The sequence below is a fragment of the Corylus avellana genome, chromosome 9, assembly GCF_965113065.1.
Source record: "Corylus avellana chromosome 9, dhCorAvel1.hap1.2, whole genome shotgun sequence".
NCBI classification, from domain to species: Eukaryota; Viridiplantae; Streptophyta; class Magnoliopsida; order Fagales; family Betulaceae; genus Corylus; species Corylus avellana.
The window spans coordinates 22,763,575-22,779,776 of NC_142498.1; the positions used below are offsets into that span (position 1 = coordinate 22,763,575).

Below are 16,202 nucleotides of genomic sequence, written 5' to 3' on the forward strand. Positions count from 1 at the left end.
TGAGCCGTTTGGGTAGTTTGCTATTACTGTTATGGTAGAAGCTTCAAGCACTTTGGAAATCTTCAACCATTGAGATATTTTGTCTTGATCAACAAAGATGTCAATTTCATCTAGAATAAAGCATTTGCTTATCAGATATTATCAGATGGATGGATGCCTAGGAACAAAATTGTAATTAATAACGGAGAATAGGATCCAAATCTACATAATATCATATCATTTAAAATCTAAATGATGTGAAAACAAGTATATCATTAGATTTGTAAAATTTAAACTAAACCATCAATTTCTCTAATCTCTCTTGCACAATTATGATTTCTTCTTTATAAATCAATATTCACGTCTTGTTGTAGAGCATGTAAAAAAAGTTAAGTCATTAGGAAATAAATTTGTGAAAAATAAAAAATAAAACTACTTTCTCGTTTCCTTTAAAATGGAGTTTTTTTTTTCTTTGGAAGATGTGTTGTGCCTAAATATTGAGATTTTTCGGATGAAGTGCTGACGTTAATGGACAAGGTTTCTCAAAATACGTAGTCGGACGCGAACCATAATCCTAATTTCCTTTCATTCAATTAGACCGTCTCATTTACTGGATTTTATCCTCAAATACCTCAAGCTGATAATTTTTTCTATCCTTGTGGTTGTGGGAATGGTGCGGGGGAATAAGATGCATTCTAATTAGTGCAAATAAGAGGAGTTAAATTCTCTCAAACGTTATTGGAACAATTGTGTTCATCTTTTAACACTAACAACACGCCCGAAATTAAGCACCTAAAGCATGTAAATTATCAATATTATAAATTTTTTCTTCTTTCTTAGTCATCATTCCCCTAATTTAGATAAAAGAATTTACTTTTATTTACTCTGCTTTTTATTCTTCTATGTTTGGGTACGTTTCTTGTCATTCTCTACTCAGCATGCTTCTTTTATTCCCATTTTACATGTGCATGTCCATAAAAATACAGAAGAAATGACAAATATATCATAAAATAGTCGCAAATTTATATTTGAACTTGGAAGGGTTCAGTATGTTATTATCTCTCAACAATATCAAACAAGTATCTAGATTTATCTTGGTATAATTTTCCGTATAATTTTTCATTGAATCTCTAAAAGAGTCTCCACCTTGGAATAATTTGTTTCAAATTAACTTCCATCTTCAACCTAACAATTGGATATATTAATCTATACAAAACTTCTCACATCCTCAAAATGGCCCGACAATTTATTTTCTTTATATTCCCAAGAGCTACACCCCAAGGTCAATTGAAAGAAATATAACCGACCCATCTTCAGAGCTGCAATGCCAAATCCGGCTGCTGAGGTCCGTCAATCTGGACATTAGAACTATGTGAACCTGTTTGCCGAAAGCTCACATTTAAGTCGGGAGGAAAAGAAAACGAATCATGCTTATCATGCATTGCGGATCTCTGCCAAGATGCTTTCCCACCAAGCACCAGTTCTGGTGTTCCGGGTGACTTGAGACCAGAGCCCAGGGCCAATAAATTCCCAGAATGTGTTCTTGCAGTTTCAGAAAATCTGGCTTCATTTGATTCGTGATTGTTTCTAGACATTGGGCAGATGGTAGTGTTTCCACTTGAATCTATACCAAGCATTTGCGCAGGCACTGAAGTATCATCAGAAACAGGCATTCCAGTTAGTGTGGCAAGTCTTACCATCCTGATTTGTGATGAAAAATCTGACCCAAACCCACCATTTAATCCATTGATATCAGAAGAAATTGTGTGTTTCTGCTGAATTCCAAAAGGAGGCACAGGTTCTATACCTCCAATACTACTCTTCAGTGAAATCAACTCACTTCGAGAATCTAAATCTGTGCTTCCAAAGTCTTCTCGACCTTGCCACAAAAATCCATTTGCAAATACAGAGTTCGAGTCGGATCTGCTGTGATGGAGAAGTTTGCTTGCATTGTCATCTGGTATTGAGCTCACTGAAGATTTCTCCTCAGTAAATACAGACTGCATGTGCTTTAATGCCTCGTTTTCTCCTATCCATCCAGGACCAAACTTCAGTCCAACGGGCAAAACTCTTTCAATTTTATTTGAAGCAATCTTCCAAACTACAGGCCCAAGATCTGCTGCAAATCGCGTGATGCTTCTTGCATAACCATGCTCCAAGTCTAGACCTACCTGATTTATACATTTACAATAGAAAAATTGGTTAGAAATAGACAATAATAGAGAACCAGTCCACAAACAGCAACCACACAGAATAAATTTAAGTACATAAGTACTTCTCTTCAGGGCAGGACAAATTAGTACTTGCCATTCAATTAGACCAATTTAGTGATACACCAAACCAAGAAACATCACCAACTTCATGCACATTATTGCTGGTTCTCAACAATGATGTTTTGTTGCAGATAATGTACATGACAAAAAGTCATTTGGACAGAATACAATCCATAATCTCCTCGTCAAACAACACCCCCCCCCCCCCCCCCCCCCAAAAAAAAAAAGTCCAGAGCAAGAGAAAAACATTAAAAGAAGAAAAAAAAACTTATATATACCGCAATTAGTTGCTTCAATTCTCCTTGAAGGTTGCCCAAGATAGATAGCCCATGACCAGAATCCATCGAATGCTTATAGGTGTCACGCCTATTCTCATCTATAGCAAATTGGTTCTTCCCATTCTTCAAAACACTCTTCAAAACAGAAGCTACAATCCAAGGGAAAAATGGCTCAGAAATTGTAGAAAAAGCTAAAAAAAAATTAAATAACATATATATATATATATATATATATATATATATATATATATATATATATATATTATAAAGCAATACAGCACACCCACTTCAAATGTTACCTGGAAATTCATTCTCCCATTCAGACCACCAACTAGAACAAGTTTCATTGTTCTGAGACCCATGGGAGACCCTGACCAATGCATCAGCAGGGGGCAACTTGTCTGAAGTAAGTGCTTTTCTTAGATTGTAGGGCTGCCCTGCATTACCTCCTGCAGAGGTAAGAGCTGGATCTGAAGAAGGCTCAGGACAAACATTCTCAAAAGGAGATGTACCAAGGGACTTCTTCAGGTTTTTTCCTGGAGGTCTGCCTCTCCGCACAACTTTGGGTTGTGGCTCATTATCATCACTATCTTGCCTCACATTTTGGAAGTCCTTTTTTGCCAACTCTAGCATAGACCGTGCCTAAGAAAAAAGTCAAGTTCCAATAATGCAATAAAGAGAATTCCAAACCAGTGACGAGAATACAAGTTCAGACATGACCAAACCTGTCTAAAAAAAATAGTACTTGGTGGATTATACTGCATCGCATTTGTACATATCAGAAAGACGTCCTTCTGCACAAATTAAATAGTAACAAGATTTAGATTCTTCTGAGTTTAGCAGGAACCCAACTTTCTGTGTACAGGCTTAGGTAGAATGGCTTTTTGTTACATTTTAACGTCAAGTGATCCAAGATCAAAGCCATTTTATAATAATTCCACTAGAATATACCAAAAAACCTTTGAATGCAATAGCACAAGTCATTTATCAAAGATGCTGGAATTTTTAACTCATGCTGTACAAGTGCATTCAAGTACGACTGCCTCACATTCTCAGGAGCCTTGACCATTTCATATATTGATCGGATTCTCTTTCTACATTTTTTTTTTGTTCGCAGACACTGTAAAGCCATCCAGCAAGTTCTAATGCAAAACATTCTAGGTTGTCCTCATGTTTCCTAGTTACAAGTTCTGATTGCTTTCCTTTCATCACAGAGCAGCCTCAAGTTGAATGAAATTAACTCTTCCTCATTTTACCAGTTGTCAATCATTCAAAAAAGAAATATACACTCATTTTTCAAATGATGTTTCTTGATGACTGACCAAAATTAGCAAATAGTAAGTGTCTCAGTGCAATGAAAACCATTAGGAGAGAGATTACCCCACCTAACGGAAATGGGATCCATCAGCACCTGAAGGCTGAAAGATCACCACTGACAAATCTAGCTTGAGGAAAAACAAGATGAACTATATTTGAAGCATTCAGGTAATATCAATGTCAATATTACCTAGAAAACTGGAAATTTTGGCAAGAATTAATATGATAGTCAAAATATAATTCAGCCAAAGTTCACATAGGTTTTGGTACATAAATTCCTTCTTTTTTTTTCTTTTTTCTTTTTCGTTCATGGCAGGGGTAGTGAACCAAATATTTGAACTATGAAGCTGGAGATCCCAAATCATATCCCAGAAACACAGTAAGTGATCCATATAAAATACTGAAGAAAACATCAGTCCCCCTCCAAAAGCAGTAGCAGAGTAACTTGCTTAAATAAGTTTTCTAGTGAAAGCACAGAAATCCATATTGATAGATTCAATGATTTTGATCTCAAGACCGAACTTATTCAGATTGGTAAAGCAAGGTCTTGGTTTCTAAGATTCTCATCTGTCTTTACCCTGGGAGCCTCACAAGATAAATCCTAATACATGACTTTAATCATTACAGCTGAAAGTACTTCCTAGATGGGACGATCATGAACAACTAACAAGGAATTGATTTTTTTCTTTTTCTTTTTTGGCCTACTCCTATTTGTTTTCTACTTCTTTTGCCCATTGCTTCTTAGAAAATACAAGTACCAAAGCAAATTTTCAGGACTCTTGATTTGAAGGCTTGAAGCCCTTGTTTCGTCTAGTGGTGATGTTGATCATACAATTTTTTTAATGCAGGAAAATCAAGACTAATTTAATATTCAATTCAGCCAAAAATTAAACACAAACAACAATTTTGTTAAGTAAGCTATAACTTACCAAAGAAAAAGCGAGCTGAATGAATGAAATTGTAGGTCATTAAGAATATTATTATAAAAAGGCACAGGCTTCAGTGAGCAACACCCAGTGGCCACAAGTAAATTCATTACTTGGAAAGCAAACTTAGGAGTTAGGGCATGAAAGTACATGTGCGCCTGAACAAACACAGGCAAGAATACAAGAAAACAAGAAGAAAATCTATGACCCATGTAATGGTAAAAACTGAATTATACTTCAGACACAGATGACGATTAGACAACTCTGGTTACAGTATAAGTGTCTGTACGTCTCTACATGAATAAGTCTGTGTCTATAAATTTGCAGAAAATGCATTCTCAAACCAACCTCAAACTGTTCCAAGTTGGCATAAGCTCCCCCATCTAGTTTCTTCCTCACGGTTCCAAAATCCATTGGGTTCTCAATGATGTCATGGTAATCTGGAAGCTGTTGGGAAATAAATTTAAAACAAATCAATAAACGGGTATTCTAATATCATACAGAAGTCCAAAATCACCATTAAAAAAATGCACCTCTTCCGGATCCACAGGCTCTGAGAATACCCCACGAGTGTCCTTTCTGCAAGCGAGTTGGAAGAAAACCGATCAAAACCAGTAAAAAAATTAAAAATAAAACCTTAGAAGTTAAAAAACACACACACACACTTTTGAAGCCTGTCAAGGATGAACACCAGCAACTTTTTGTCTGGCAAAGGTGTCGTGGGACCGGACTCCACCTGCGACCCTGTCCATATAAAATGACATTATTAAATTTATTCACTATGAAAAAACAAAAATCAATCACTGTGAAAATTCCCCACAAGGCCTTTTCAGCAAAGATTTGAGATTGATTGACAGTTCGATACCATGTATGGTGTCTGTCGCTTTCCAAACCCTTTCACCCTGCAAAATTATCCAATATCAATGATGGAAAAAAACCCAATAAAAATTAAACAAAAAGAAGAATTGCATAAATGCTTTCAGTCATAACTAGAAAGCGAAAAAAAAATACATGGAAATTTACATTAAAGGCAACGAGAGTACAGGTGGGGAAAAAATCCGGAAATAATTAAAGAAAGAGACAAATTAAAGCTTTTCCAGACATGAAGGGTCTGTGCGTGTTTCTGTGTGTATTAATACAGACAATAAGAACACAAAACAAATAAATAATTGAAGATTTAAATTTGGAAATAATAATAAATAAATAAAAAATGAAAAGCCCACCCAGATTTCAATAAAATTAAAGAATATCACTAACTTAGACCGAGTCAAACTCGTCCATCCACTCGTTGATCCAACGAGCCCACCAACACCAAAAGCAACGAAATTGCGCGCGCAATCCAAACTACTCGATTACTTTTCAAAACGCAGTGGCAATAGAAGCGCACACAGTATGTGTTTCTTAAAAACATTTTCAGAAAATGACTTTCACAAAGAGAGAGAGAGAGAGCGAGAGACAGAATTTATTCGTTGTATAAATTGGTGATCATCACCGTTAATGCATCAGTTCCGAGATGGGCGGCGCTGATCTTGCGCTTCTTGACGGCCGCCTCGGGATCCTCGATATCCGCAATTGAATCAGAGCCGTACGGACTCGAGCCAAACGACAAGGAATTCGGAGACACTGTCGTGTAATGTGGCTGGGGGTTCAGACCGAGTAGGGGCTTCTGCTTCTTTTCTTTCCGTTCGTCGTCGTCTTCTCCGCCGGAAATCCGCTCCGACATATCGGGGTCAGGGTTCCGGCGAGTGGCGCGACGGCTAGGGTTAGCGCTCAAATTGAAAGAATTAGAGTTTTGTTGTTGTTGTTTAAGAGAGCGTCTTTGGAGATCTAAGAGAGAGGGGCGACCCTTCTTCTTCTTCTGCTGCTGCATCGTCATCGTTGTCTCTGATATCTCGCCCATCGTATTTTCCTTTTCTTCTCTTTTGCTTTTTCTCTCTCCCCAAACAGGTCTTCAATTATTTTTTTATTTTTCAGCCTCTTTTGGGATTGGATCTTTGGTGGGGGCGGGTACCTTGTGAGTTACACGAACCGCGTAATGACGTGGAATTTAGGTCACGTGAAATGAAGGCTACGGCACGTGACAAACTTTTGGTGCCTTTGTGCCTTGCCATTTAAGACAAAAATAACAAAAAAAAAAAAAAAAGTCTTTATTCCTAACACTTTTGTGATGGGTATGTTTCCCTAATATTTATTCCCACGTAAGGTCCTAAATAACATTGTCATATATAAAGTCAATCAACCCTATCAAGCCTATTAAACAAAATTAATTATTGATTTGCACTATTATATCAACAAAAAATGGGACAAAAACTATGATGCAAGTTGGATGTATTGCATAAAAAATTGAGGAAGCATGTCACTTGAGCTTGTGTTGTTAAACAACTAATTATCTTAATAGTTTAAGCTAATAGGAAGAGGTAAATTTAATCACTTAATCAATACTTTAACACTCTCCCTCACGTGTGGGTCCAAACTCCATTTTAATAGATGAAGCACAACACGTGAAATATTTAATTTAAATTGAAGTGAATTGATGAAATTAAAGTTTGATCCCAGAACCTTTGAATCTGATACCATGTTAAATTACCAATTTTTCTAAAAGCTATGCACACAAATATGATACAAATCAAGGTCATACTTGCAATATTAGACTATTCTTTACACGATGTCTTGAAAATCTAATCGAGGTAAAGTCCCGGATATCTTGATTATTAAAAATAAAAATAAAAAGACTGCCTTTTTTTGTTTTGAAAAATGCTTTGTTTTTGAGTTATTTTCTTTCGCGTGAATATTATTAGCATCTTTTTCACATTTTCTCTTGGAGATTCTTGAAAAAAGAAAATGATTATTTTGATAAAGCACAAATGGACCCAATTGATTCCAAAATGATTTGTGTGGTTGGGCCTGGCTCGAACAGTATTCTCCCATGTGAGTGGGCCCAAACCCATAAAAGTAAACTTTAATTGATGCTGCCCTTTTTCCTAACTTGTCTAAAATCGTCTGCGTGATTCGGCCCATCACTGATCAAAATTCTCCCATATACGGCCACATAAACAGGCTTAATCCAGGAGGCAAAAAAGCCTGAAAGCATACATGGTTAAGGAGAAAGAGGTGGACCTAAAAAAAGAAAAAGAAAAAAAGCACATTAGTTAGCTTTGCTAAACATTCTTTGTAGTTTTTTTTTTTTTTGTTGGGTCAAAAGAAAGTGTTAAAATTACTGCTTATACTAAATGATTAAATTAAATATTTAATTAAAATATAAGGTGAATGACAAAGACAATATTTAAAATTAAGACCTTTATTATGATATATTGTTAAATTCTTACAAACTTCTCTAAACATTAAAAGGAAAACCTAGAGTAATTCTAGGTGGCCTACTTGTGTCAAACTAAGAATGATGTGATTATTAAAATTACCATTGAACTTGTGATTAATCATTATTGAATTTTTATCAAAGGGTAATTTTAATAGCCACATCATTCTTAGTACAATACAAGTAAGCCATCTAGAATTACTCGAAAACCTAAGGCCTAGGGAAAGAGGGTTCCAAACATTAACATCGCCGCGCAAGTACAAGCGTCAAAATTAGTTGTGTATTATTTGTTAAGTTGAAATTATTGGTAGGCATTAAGATATGCGGGTCGCAAACTCTTTGGATGATTTAAATTACAATCTCAAACAAGAAGCAATTATCCTAGAGTTAGGATTCTATGGGGTTTGGATTGGGTTTAATTAGATCCGCTAAGATTTGAACATGGGTCCCGTAATAGGATATAATGTATGTGTGTCTCAATTCCAAAGAGTGGTTAGTGGGGATAGACTATAAATTCCTTTGCATTATATATGTCTACACTGGTTCAAATCTAGCTCAAGCCAATAATTGAGATTAAATTTCAACTAAACCTTGATCCAAGCTGAACCCTCTCTTATCTTATAACACAAGCGAGGAAAATTAAGTTTGCACGTAACTATTATTTAGGCTGAGACTTTTGCATAGATTTAGCCTCACATTGATATGATAGATTTGGCCCCATATTAATTAGGGTTGAACCAATAAAGAGAAGCAATGAATTGGGACAAGGATTACCGGCAATTAGTTATCTAAATTGTTAGTAATGTGAGGAGCACGTGCGAGAGAGCTCATATAAGATTCACTTGTCTGAATAAGTAGTGGGACAATCCAAAATAAATTTATACAAGTGAATCACATATTAACTATATCACAATGTGGTGCCCAGATTATTAACAATTTGAACAGCTAATTGTGAAAAACCCCAATCTCATTAATTGAATTAACACAGGAACTTTAGAATAAAGTGTAAATCACCTTGCCCAACAAAAGGGATAATTGTCCTAGGCTTAAATTTACTATCAATGTACCACATGGAATGAACATTATAACCCAAAAAAAAAAAAGTTAAATTGTGCAAACTAACAAATTTTCTATCACCAAGTCGGCTTTGATTGGCGGGAATTGTCTTTCGACCGTAAGTAGAGGCGATGGTAGATTTGGTTATAGATTTTTTGTTGAAGTTTAAATCAATGTCAAGAACACTTTTAAACTTGTAACTTTCTTTAAACCGACCTTACTTGTATTTAAAAATAATTATTATTATAAAACGATGTTGTTTTGATTAAAGTCCAAAATGGCATCATTTTGAAGAAGTTATAAATTTGTTCAAAACCCTAATTGGTTGCATCTTTGTCAGCGAGTCTTATCTTCTCTTTAATCATAAAATGAGAAAGATGGCACAGGGAGCTCTCAGAATATTTTAAAACCAATAAAAAGTTATTGTAAATCAATGAAACCAAATGAAACTCCTAAAACATTTTAAAACCACACTGATTTTAAATTGCAAATCAGCGAACAGTTTAAAACAACATAAAACTTATTAGTAAAATTATATGGACTATTTTTTTGTATTTTTTTCAAAAATTTAATCTTAATTATGAAATTAGTCCTTTTTTATTTCACTTAAAATGAAAAAAATAATGTTCAAACTAATAAATGAATCTCGTCTGAACAAAATCCCCACCGACACATTGGAATTACTTTAAAAAAGGCACTGTGAATACTTTTGCATGCATTAAATGGAAGGTTAGCATCGGAACTTAGAAGTGGCGGCGCCGCTCGTATCTAGAAACGCACGGACATATTCCCGGATCTGATTGGGCTTTCACTTTCAGATACTCCCTGATTCGTTTTATAATATTTCATTGCTGAGGTCAGGAAACCCACCAACTCCGAGGGATTATTTATCATTTACTTTTGTTATTAAATGGATAAGTACCGAATATACAGAAATATCTAGAAGAAAATCAAGTAGATCATTTCACAATTGTCATCTGTATAGATTTTATCTAAAAGGGTTAATTGGATAAGTACCAAGTATGCAAACCCATTCCTCTATTAACGTTGGCTGTGCGCCACCCGTCTCTGTTGGGACTTGGGACTCTCGTGCCTTGTCGAGGGGTCCATTTTTTTTAATAAATAATAATAATAAAATTTATTTTTCAAGTGATACGACGAATGACGAAACTAGTTACATGGAATTAACAGGGTTAATACCATGTGCGTAGTTTTAGACAATTTTTTTTTTTTATATGTCCACACAAGAGGGAGTAGGAGATTCGAACTAGTGACCTCCGCTTCATAAAACGTGATTTCAACCGATTAAACTACTTCTTAGAGATAGTTTTAGACAATTTTTAAGGTAAGGAGTTAAATAAAAAACGCAAGAGTTAAAAATTGGACTTAGAATTTTTTGAATTTGTGGGCAATTTAAAATCATGTTATTTGAAAATGCAACTTCTTTTAAAATTTTTTTAAATCAGCTTAAATTTTTTGGATAACTGTTGATTTAACATGCTATCAGAGTCAAATGTCATGAAATCGAACTTTGACTCCGTCAATTTAACCTCATTTAAATTAAATATTTTACGCCTATTAAAATAGAATTTGAGTCCACACTTGAGAAAAATTGAAAAAGTGTTAAATTTTCCTATTTCTATTAGCTTATATTTTTTTATAAAATTTTGTTTAAAAATTTCCTTTGAAATCGCACACGGCCGCCAACAGACTCTTAAAAACCACCGGAAAGGAAATTGAAATAGCGGCAATAATTCTACAAGTGAATTTATAGTTTTATCCTTTATTTTAATGGAGGTGACGGTGCTAACTTCTAGGGTGGCCATGGCCACCTTTTTCTAGAAACCGCAATTCTTCATAGTCATAGATGCTGAACCGAATTCAGCAGCCTATAAAGCAAGAACAACTCTGGAGACTGGAGGAGTACTATTAAGCCAAAACGGTAGACGTACGAGTGAAGTGCATGTCTAAATTCTTGGTTTTGCCATAAATAACGATTCTTTCATTATTTCAGAACAATGTGTATAGCGGTGTTTGCTTGGCAAGCCCACCCGCTCTTCCCTTTCATTCTTCTGCAAAACAGAGATGAATATCACAACAGGCAAGCTGATCATTTTGATTGCTCTTTCGTTTTTCTTTCTTTCTTTCTTTCTTTATATCTGGTTTTTAAATAATTCATTAATGTAATGGGTGTTTCGCGTAGGCCTACAAAGCCAGTTGCATGGTGGGATGGTTGTGAGATACTGGGAGGGAGAGATGAGGTTGCAGGAGGCACATGGCTGGCTTGTTCAAGAGGAGGGAGGGTGGCCTTTCTAACCAACGTCTTGGAACTTGATACTCTACCGGATGCAAAGAGCCGTGGAGACCTGCCTGTGCTTTTCTTAGAGGTATAAAGAATGGTCTACACGAGGGAGAGATTCCATATTTACATTTAGCCTAATAAATTTGCCTTTTATTTTAGCTAAAAATTTATTTTTTCATTTTATTTATCTTTTTTTTTTTATTATTATTTTTTTTTCATTTAAAGCATCTGCGTCTAGCTATTTATTTTATATATTCACTTTCAATCTTCATTTGTAAGGGTTTATTTATTCTTTATTAAGAGAAATAATGTTCGAGATTTAAAAATATTTTGTTTTACATTTTGTGCATGAGTAACTCACCAAATGTTTTTCTAAATTGCTAAGCTGGATGTAGCTTATTTTCCGGCTTGCCAAAATAATATTTGGCTAACTAAATGAGAATGCTTTTAGATGATTAGCATCATCTCCTTCAAACTTTTCAAATTATAGTTAACAACTCCCTAAAATGCCTCTACCTCCAATTCTTTATCATTTATACCAAATGCTATAGATTTTGGGAGAATGTGGAGTGATGTATGGCATTACTCAGTTTCTTATTTCCTCAATTTTATAGTTGGTTCACTTTTAACTCTTTGCATGGAATAATGGCAGAGCAACAAGACACCCAAGGAGTTCGCAGAGGAACTGATTACAGATGCCCATCAATATAATGGTTTTAACCTTATTGTGGCTGATGTGTCTTCCAAATCCATGGTTTATGTCTCCAACAGGCCGAAAGGAGAACCCATTATCATTCAACAGGTTTCTCCAGGCATTCATGTGCTTTCGAACGCAAAGCTCGACTCCCCTTGGCATAAGGTTAGAATATGTACTCAGCCAAACCAAACCATATACCACAGCTTGCACAAGATTGCTATTTCTTATAATATAGTTTGAAAAGGAGATATTTTTTGTGTTTCATTACTAATCTACAACAGACCAGTTAAAAAAAAAAAAAAAAAAACAGAGCACTTCTTCAATCTGCTCGGTATATTTCAGCAGATTCATCCAGCAGGGTTCATCCCCTACATGTGCTAGTATGCATATGTGTCCACCTAAATAAGCAATCAATTCTTTCCTTTTTATTCCTGCAGGCCCAGCGCTTAAGACTGAGTTTTAAGGAACAGCTTGGTAAATATGGTAAGGGTGAAATACCTGTGAAAGAGATGGTTGAGAGGCTGATGAGGGACACAGTTAAAGCAGATGAAAGCAAATTACCTCGTATTTGTTCCCTCGACTGGGAGTTCAATTTAAGCTCCATATTTGTTGAAGTTGATACCCCACTGGTAAACTTATTAGCTATATTATATTCCATTTGCAGCCATGGAAATTTTTGAGTTCTATAATTTTATTTATCCGCCTATCTTCTGGTGTACAGGGACCTTATGGCACTAGGAGCACTGCTGCATTAACTATAAGAGTATGTGGGGAAGTAAGCTTTTATGAGATATATCTTGAGAAGATGACGTGGAAGGAAAAAACTGTGAATTACCGTATTCAGAGGCTGAAGTCATAGATATAGAGATAAGGCAATTGAAAGCCAGTGCTGGAATAAGAGATTGCTCATCTATTTGTTTACAAGTATGCATGTAAGCAGTCTGTTGATGTATTTTATAAATGCAAAAAAGGCCTTACTAGGCACATTAAATCATAACATGGACCCCAAAAACAACAATGAAATTAAAAGGCAATCAATCACGCTTCTTATGTACTTCTGAGGCTTAACTAGGAGAAGTGTGCATATGGAAACACTGACTTACTCTAATAAGAGAGTGAAGTGCTAAACTCAAGCAGCCAAGACGATCAATAGTAATTGAGTTGAGGGTAGGAGATCTTTTGCACCACGAAACCAGAGACTTAGGTTATGTTTGGTACGCGAAATGGAAGAATGTGAAATGAAATAGCCATTATGATGGCCCATGAGAGAGTGAGCTATTCCTCAATTTAAGAAATAGTCATTCCCTCATAGACAATAGGAATGGCTATTTCAAGTGTTGGATCCTTATCATATACTCACTCTAATGAATTGCATAAATGCGGTAGTCACAGATAAAATGAATTGATTTAAGACAATAAGCCATTTAATGCAACCTAATTATCTTAACGAGCAACCTCTTCTTATGGTACAGCCTACTCAAGAAGTGTCTATGCATTTGATAGTTCCTGCCATTACTAACAAACTAAGAACATCCAGATTTGATTGGAGTGACCAACTATTAAAATTCAAGATCGATATAAACACAAGTAACAAATTGTAATCCTTTAAAGAAAAGAATAATTAAGGAATCAGCAAAATGTAAATATATATAGAAATATTGATATTTCATGCACTTCTAGTCAACGATCCTGCAATGCAATAGAACACACTTTCAAACATAGCTTGATAAACGTTTCATATACCATGCAAAAAACTACGAAACCGTTTTACTTCCCTCCATTTACGCAGTGCCACTTTATATTATACACTATGTGATGTAGCTGCAGTTGTGTTCTTCACATGTGTGGATGTCTTTATTCTTCAAGGGTTGTTTTCAATCAATTTAAACCGTCCAAATCTTGGATCCAAACTTTGTGATGATATTTCAAAGAAAGAGAATATCCTTGATATCTATTTATCTTTGATAAGATAACATTACAACCCCCTCTCCCCTCGGCCCTTTCAAAAAAGAAAATAATAGAAAAAGGAGCGTCAATATTTACACTAAAAGTCATGCTAATTCTACATACCGAACCTTTTTTTCTCTTTCAAACTGCAATAACTGCGAAGTTGTTTCTTTATCCAACTTGAATCCTGCTATCTCTGCCTCCTTACAGACCTCCTTACACTTGGCCAGCCTCCCAGAAACCATGTAGATTCTAATCAAGTCACGGTATATGCCATAAGTTGGAGAGAAACCTGCTTCTTTAAGCTTTGAAAAATATCTTACAGCCCTTGAGAGATCATTCAGCGCAACAAAAAGCTTTATCACCACGCGATAAGCTGGAAGATCAAAGAGACAATTAGAACTCTCCATTTCCCAGACCACAGCCAATGCCTCCCTGTATTTCTTCTCAGAATAGCGGCTATGAATCAGAGTAGTGTACGTTACCACACTTGGCTCATGCCCAGATTGTTTGAACCAATTAAACAGACTCTCCACAATGTCAAATTTTCCAAGCCTAATGCAGATTTTCATGATAGCTGTACAGTCCTGCTGGCTTAAATTCAAATCTTCTCTTTCTCCAAGATCATCTAGTAAGGCTACAACAAGCATATGTTTATCTGGATTCTTCCCAAGCTCCAATATTAACTTTGCATAAATGCTGGGATCCAACATTCTTTTACCATCCTTGGCGACGTGTAGAAGCTTCCAGGCAAGATGCAAGCTTCCTCCTCTTATGAACCCCCTCACCATTGCTTCAATCACACCGCGGCTTGCCAAACCAGTAAACTTTCCCAAGTCTAATGGCACTTTCAGCGCATGGTTCCTTGCCAGGACCTCGACTGTTGAAGCCAATATCCGATCATCAGGAAAAAGTTGAGGCTGTTTCTGAGCCCAGCAGAATATCTGTAGAGCTCGATCAGGAAGACCCATGTGACCCAATTCCCGAATTGTCAACGACAGGGACCCCTTCCTCAGAAACCTAGCCCACTTGTTGAGAATTACTGACACATCTTCCTCTGGACTCAGGCTTCTGATCTCTTTGGCTATAGCAATAAGGACTCTGGGGTTCTTGTACACTTGTTTTGATAGGGAAGCACGATAAGAAACTGCCGTTGGAGAAGCTGATTTAACATGTTTCTTTGGTGTAGGAAGCCCCAAAGGTCGGAGCTTGTAGGGAAGAGGTAGTGGTAGCGGCCTTTCCCTACTCAACTTTCCGGGTTTCTGAGGGACTCTCCCTTGGAAAAGGGACGAGATCGCTTCAATCTCATCTGAATCCCAAAAAACACGAGAATCTTCTCTTCCTTCTTCAGTATCGTCTTGTTCTTGTTCTTCCTTGTCTTCTTCTTCTTCTTCTTCTTCAGCAAAATAAGGTTTTTTATTATCTATCAAATCGGTTAGTGATGGGTCTTTGGTGCTCATGCCTGTCTTCTTCAAGAATAAATTGACACCAAAGTCCGGAGGACTCTTTGTGCGCCGTGGATAACGAATGTACTTGGGTTGCCTTCTCCTAGTACTTGAATGCACCACCAAAGTTAACCTTCCATTTCTTGTAAAATTTATCTCCAATGGGATGGAACACAAGGTAATGGTCGAGACTCTGCAATCCATTGCTCGAACTGGGCGGCGTAGGTGAGTTCGACAATGTGCTAATGTTACTGAGACGCATTTCAGAGGCAAAACAGAAATTTCATCAAACACCTGGTCTGCCGTTTGGTTACGGAGAAAATGAAAGAAATACAGAGAAACTAAAACGTAGATTTCTGGGACAGTTCAACTACCGTTTTGGCAGTTTGTTGAGGTATAAACTTTTCACTTTCCTAAAAACACTACACAAGCATGAAAACACGTATTTTCTCTGAGTACTTGAGAAGCAGATCGGCAAAGAGAGAAGGAGCGTGGTTTGGTTCTGAGCCGCCGAAGGGTGAGTTTTGTTTTTATAATCTCAAATGATAAAAGAAGCTCTTGCCTCTTGCCGTACATTATTGACCACTGGAGAGAGATAGCGACCTTTTTTTATGTATCTAATTCTTTCGTATACAATTTGTTTTTTTTTTTAAGAAAATCTTTCGTATA

The 16,202-nt window shown here is 36.2% G+C and overlaps 3 protein-coding genes and 1 long non-coding RNA gene across 5 annotated transcripts; 1 reads left to right on the forward strand and 3 right to left on the reverse strand.

The window, feature by feature from the left end:
* Nucleotides 1-1,009: 1,009 nt before the first annotated feature.
* On the reverse strand, nt 1,010-6,733 carry LOC132190529 (uncharacterized). Its single transcript, XM_059605549.2, has 9 exons — nt 6,266-6,733; nt 5,639-5,675; nt 5,439-5,517; nt 5,307-5,352; nt 5,122-5,220; nt 3,256-3,324; nt 2,830-3,172; nt 2,531-2,679; nt 1,010-2,150 (listed from the first exon to the last, which is right to left on the reverse strand). Exons 1-9 carry the CDS (start codon nt 6,671-6,673, stop codon nt 1,293-1,295), a joined length of 2,088 nt encoding a protein of 695 aa, XP_059461532.2. The 5' UTR covers nt 6,674-6,733; the 3' UTR covers nt 1,010-1,292.
* A 4,150-nt stretch (nt 6,734-10,883) lies between these two features.
* LOC132190109 (uncharacterized) lies at nt 10,884-13,554 on the forward strand. 2 transcript variants are annotated; one of them, XM_059604997.2, is made up of 6 exons: nt 10,884-11,090; nt 11,157-11,243; nt 11,346-11,529; nt 12,097-12,303; nt 12,579-12,770; nt 12,863-13,554. In XM_059604997.2, exons 2-6 carry the CDS (start codon nt 11,161-11,163, stop codon nt 12,998-13,000), a joined length of 804 nt encoding a protein of 267 aa, XP_059460980.2. In that variant the 5' UTR covers nt 10,884-11,090; nt 11,157-11,160; the 3' UTR covers nt 13,001-13,554. The 2 variants fall into 2 exon arrangements, with proteins under 2 accessions (XP_059460980.2, XP_059460979.2); XM_059604996.2 differs by having other exon boundaries at nt 10,884-11,084.
* On the reverse strand, nt 12,346-12,785 carry LOC148583928 (uncharacterized). The gene is made up of 2 exons (XR_015909134.1): nt 12,703-12,785; nt 12,346-12,639 (listed from the first exon to the last, which is right to left on the reverse strand). It is a non-coding gene; the product is annotated as an uncharacterized LOC148583928 (long non-coding RNA).
* Nucleotides 13,555-14,023: 469 nt separating the features above from the next.
* EMB975 (Tetratricopeptide repeat (TPR)-like superfamily protein) lies at nt 14,024-16,063 on the reverse strand. The gene has a single exon (XM_059604637.2). The coding sequence runs from the start codon at nt 15,735-15,737 to the stop codon at nt 14,193-14,195; it is 1,545 nt and encodes a 514-aa protein (XP_059460620.2). The 5' UTR covers nt 15,738-16,063; the 3' UTR covers nt 14,024-14,192.
* Nucleotides 16,064-16,202: the final 139 nt, after the last annotated feature.

Excerpts from the sequence above, each read along its gene's own strand:
- LOC132190109 (XM_059604997.2), top strand. The coding sequence starts at position 11,161 with ATGTGTATAGCGGTGTTTGCTTGGCAAGCCCACCCGCTCTTCCCTTTC. Across the intron at positions 11,530-12,096 it reads TGCCTGTGCTTTTCTTAGAG|AGCAACAAGACACCCAAGGA; the intron begins GTATAAAGAATG and ends GAATAATGGCAG. Across the intron at positions 12,304-12,578 it reads TCGACTCCCCTTGGCATAAG|GCCCAGCGCTTAAGACTGAG; the intron begins GTTAGAATATGT and ends TTATTCCTGCAG.
- LOC132190529 (XM_059605549.2), bottom strand. The coding sequence starts at position 6,673 with ATGGGCGAGATATCAGAGACAACGATGACGATGCAGCAGCAGAAGAAG. Across the intron at positions 5,676-6,265 it reads TCGGAACTGATGCATTAACG|GGTGAAAGGGTTTGGAAAGC; the intron begins GTGATGATCACC and ends ATAATTTTGCAG. Across the intron at positions 5,221-5,306 it reads AGCCTGTGGATCCGGAAGAG|CTTCCAGATTACCATGACAT; the intron begins GTGCATTTTTTT and ends ATTTCCCAACAG.
- EMB975 (XM_059604637.2), bottom strand. The coding sequence starts at position 15,737 with ATGGATTGCAGAGTCTCGACCATTACCTTGTGTTCCATCCCATTGGAG.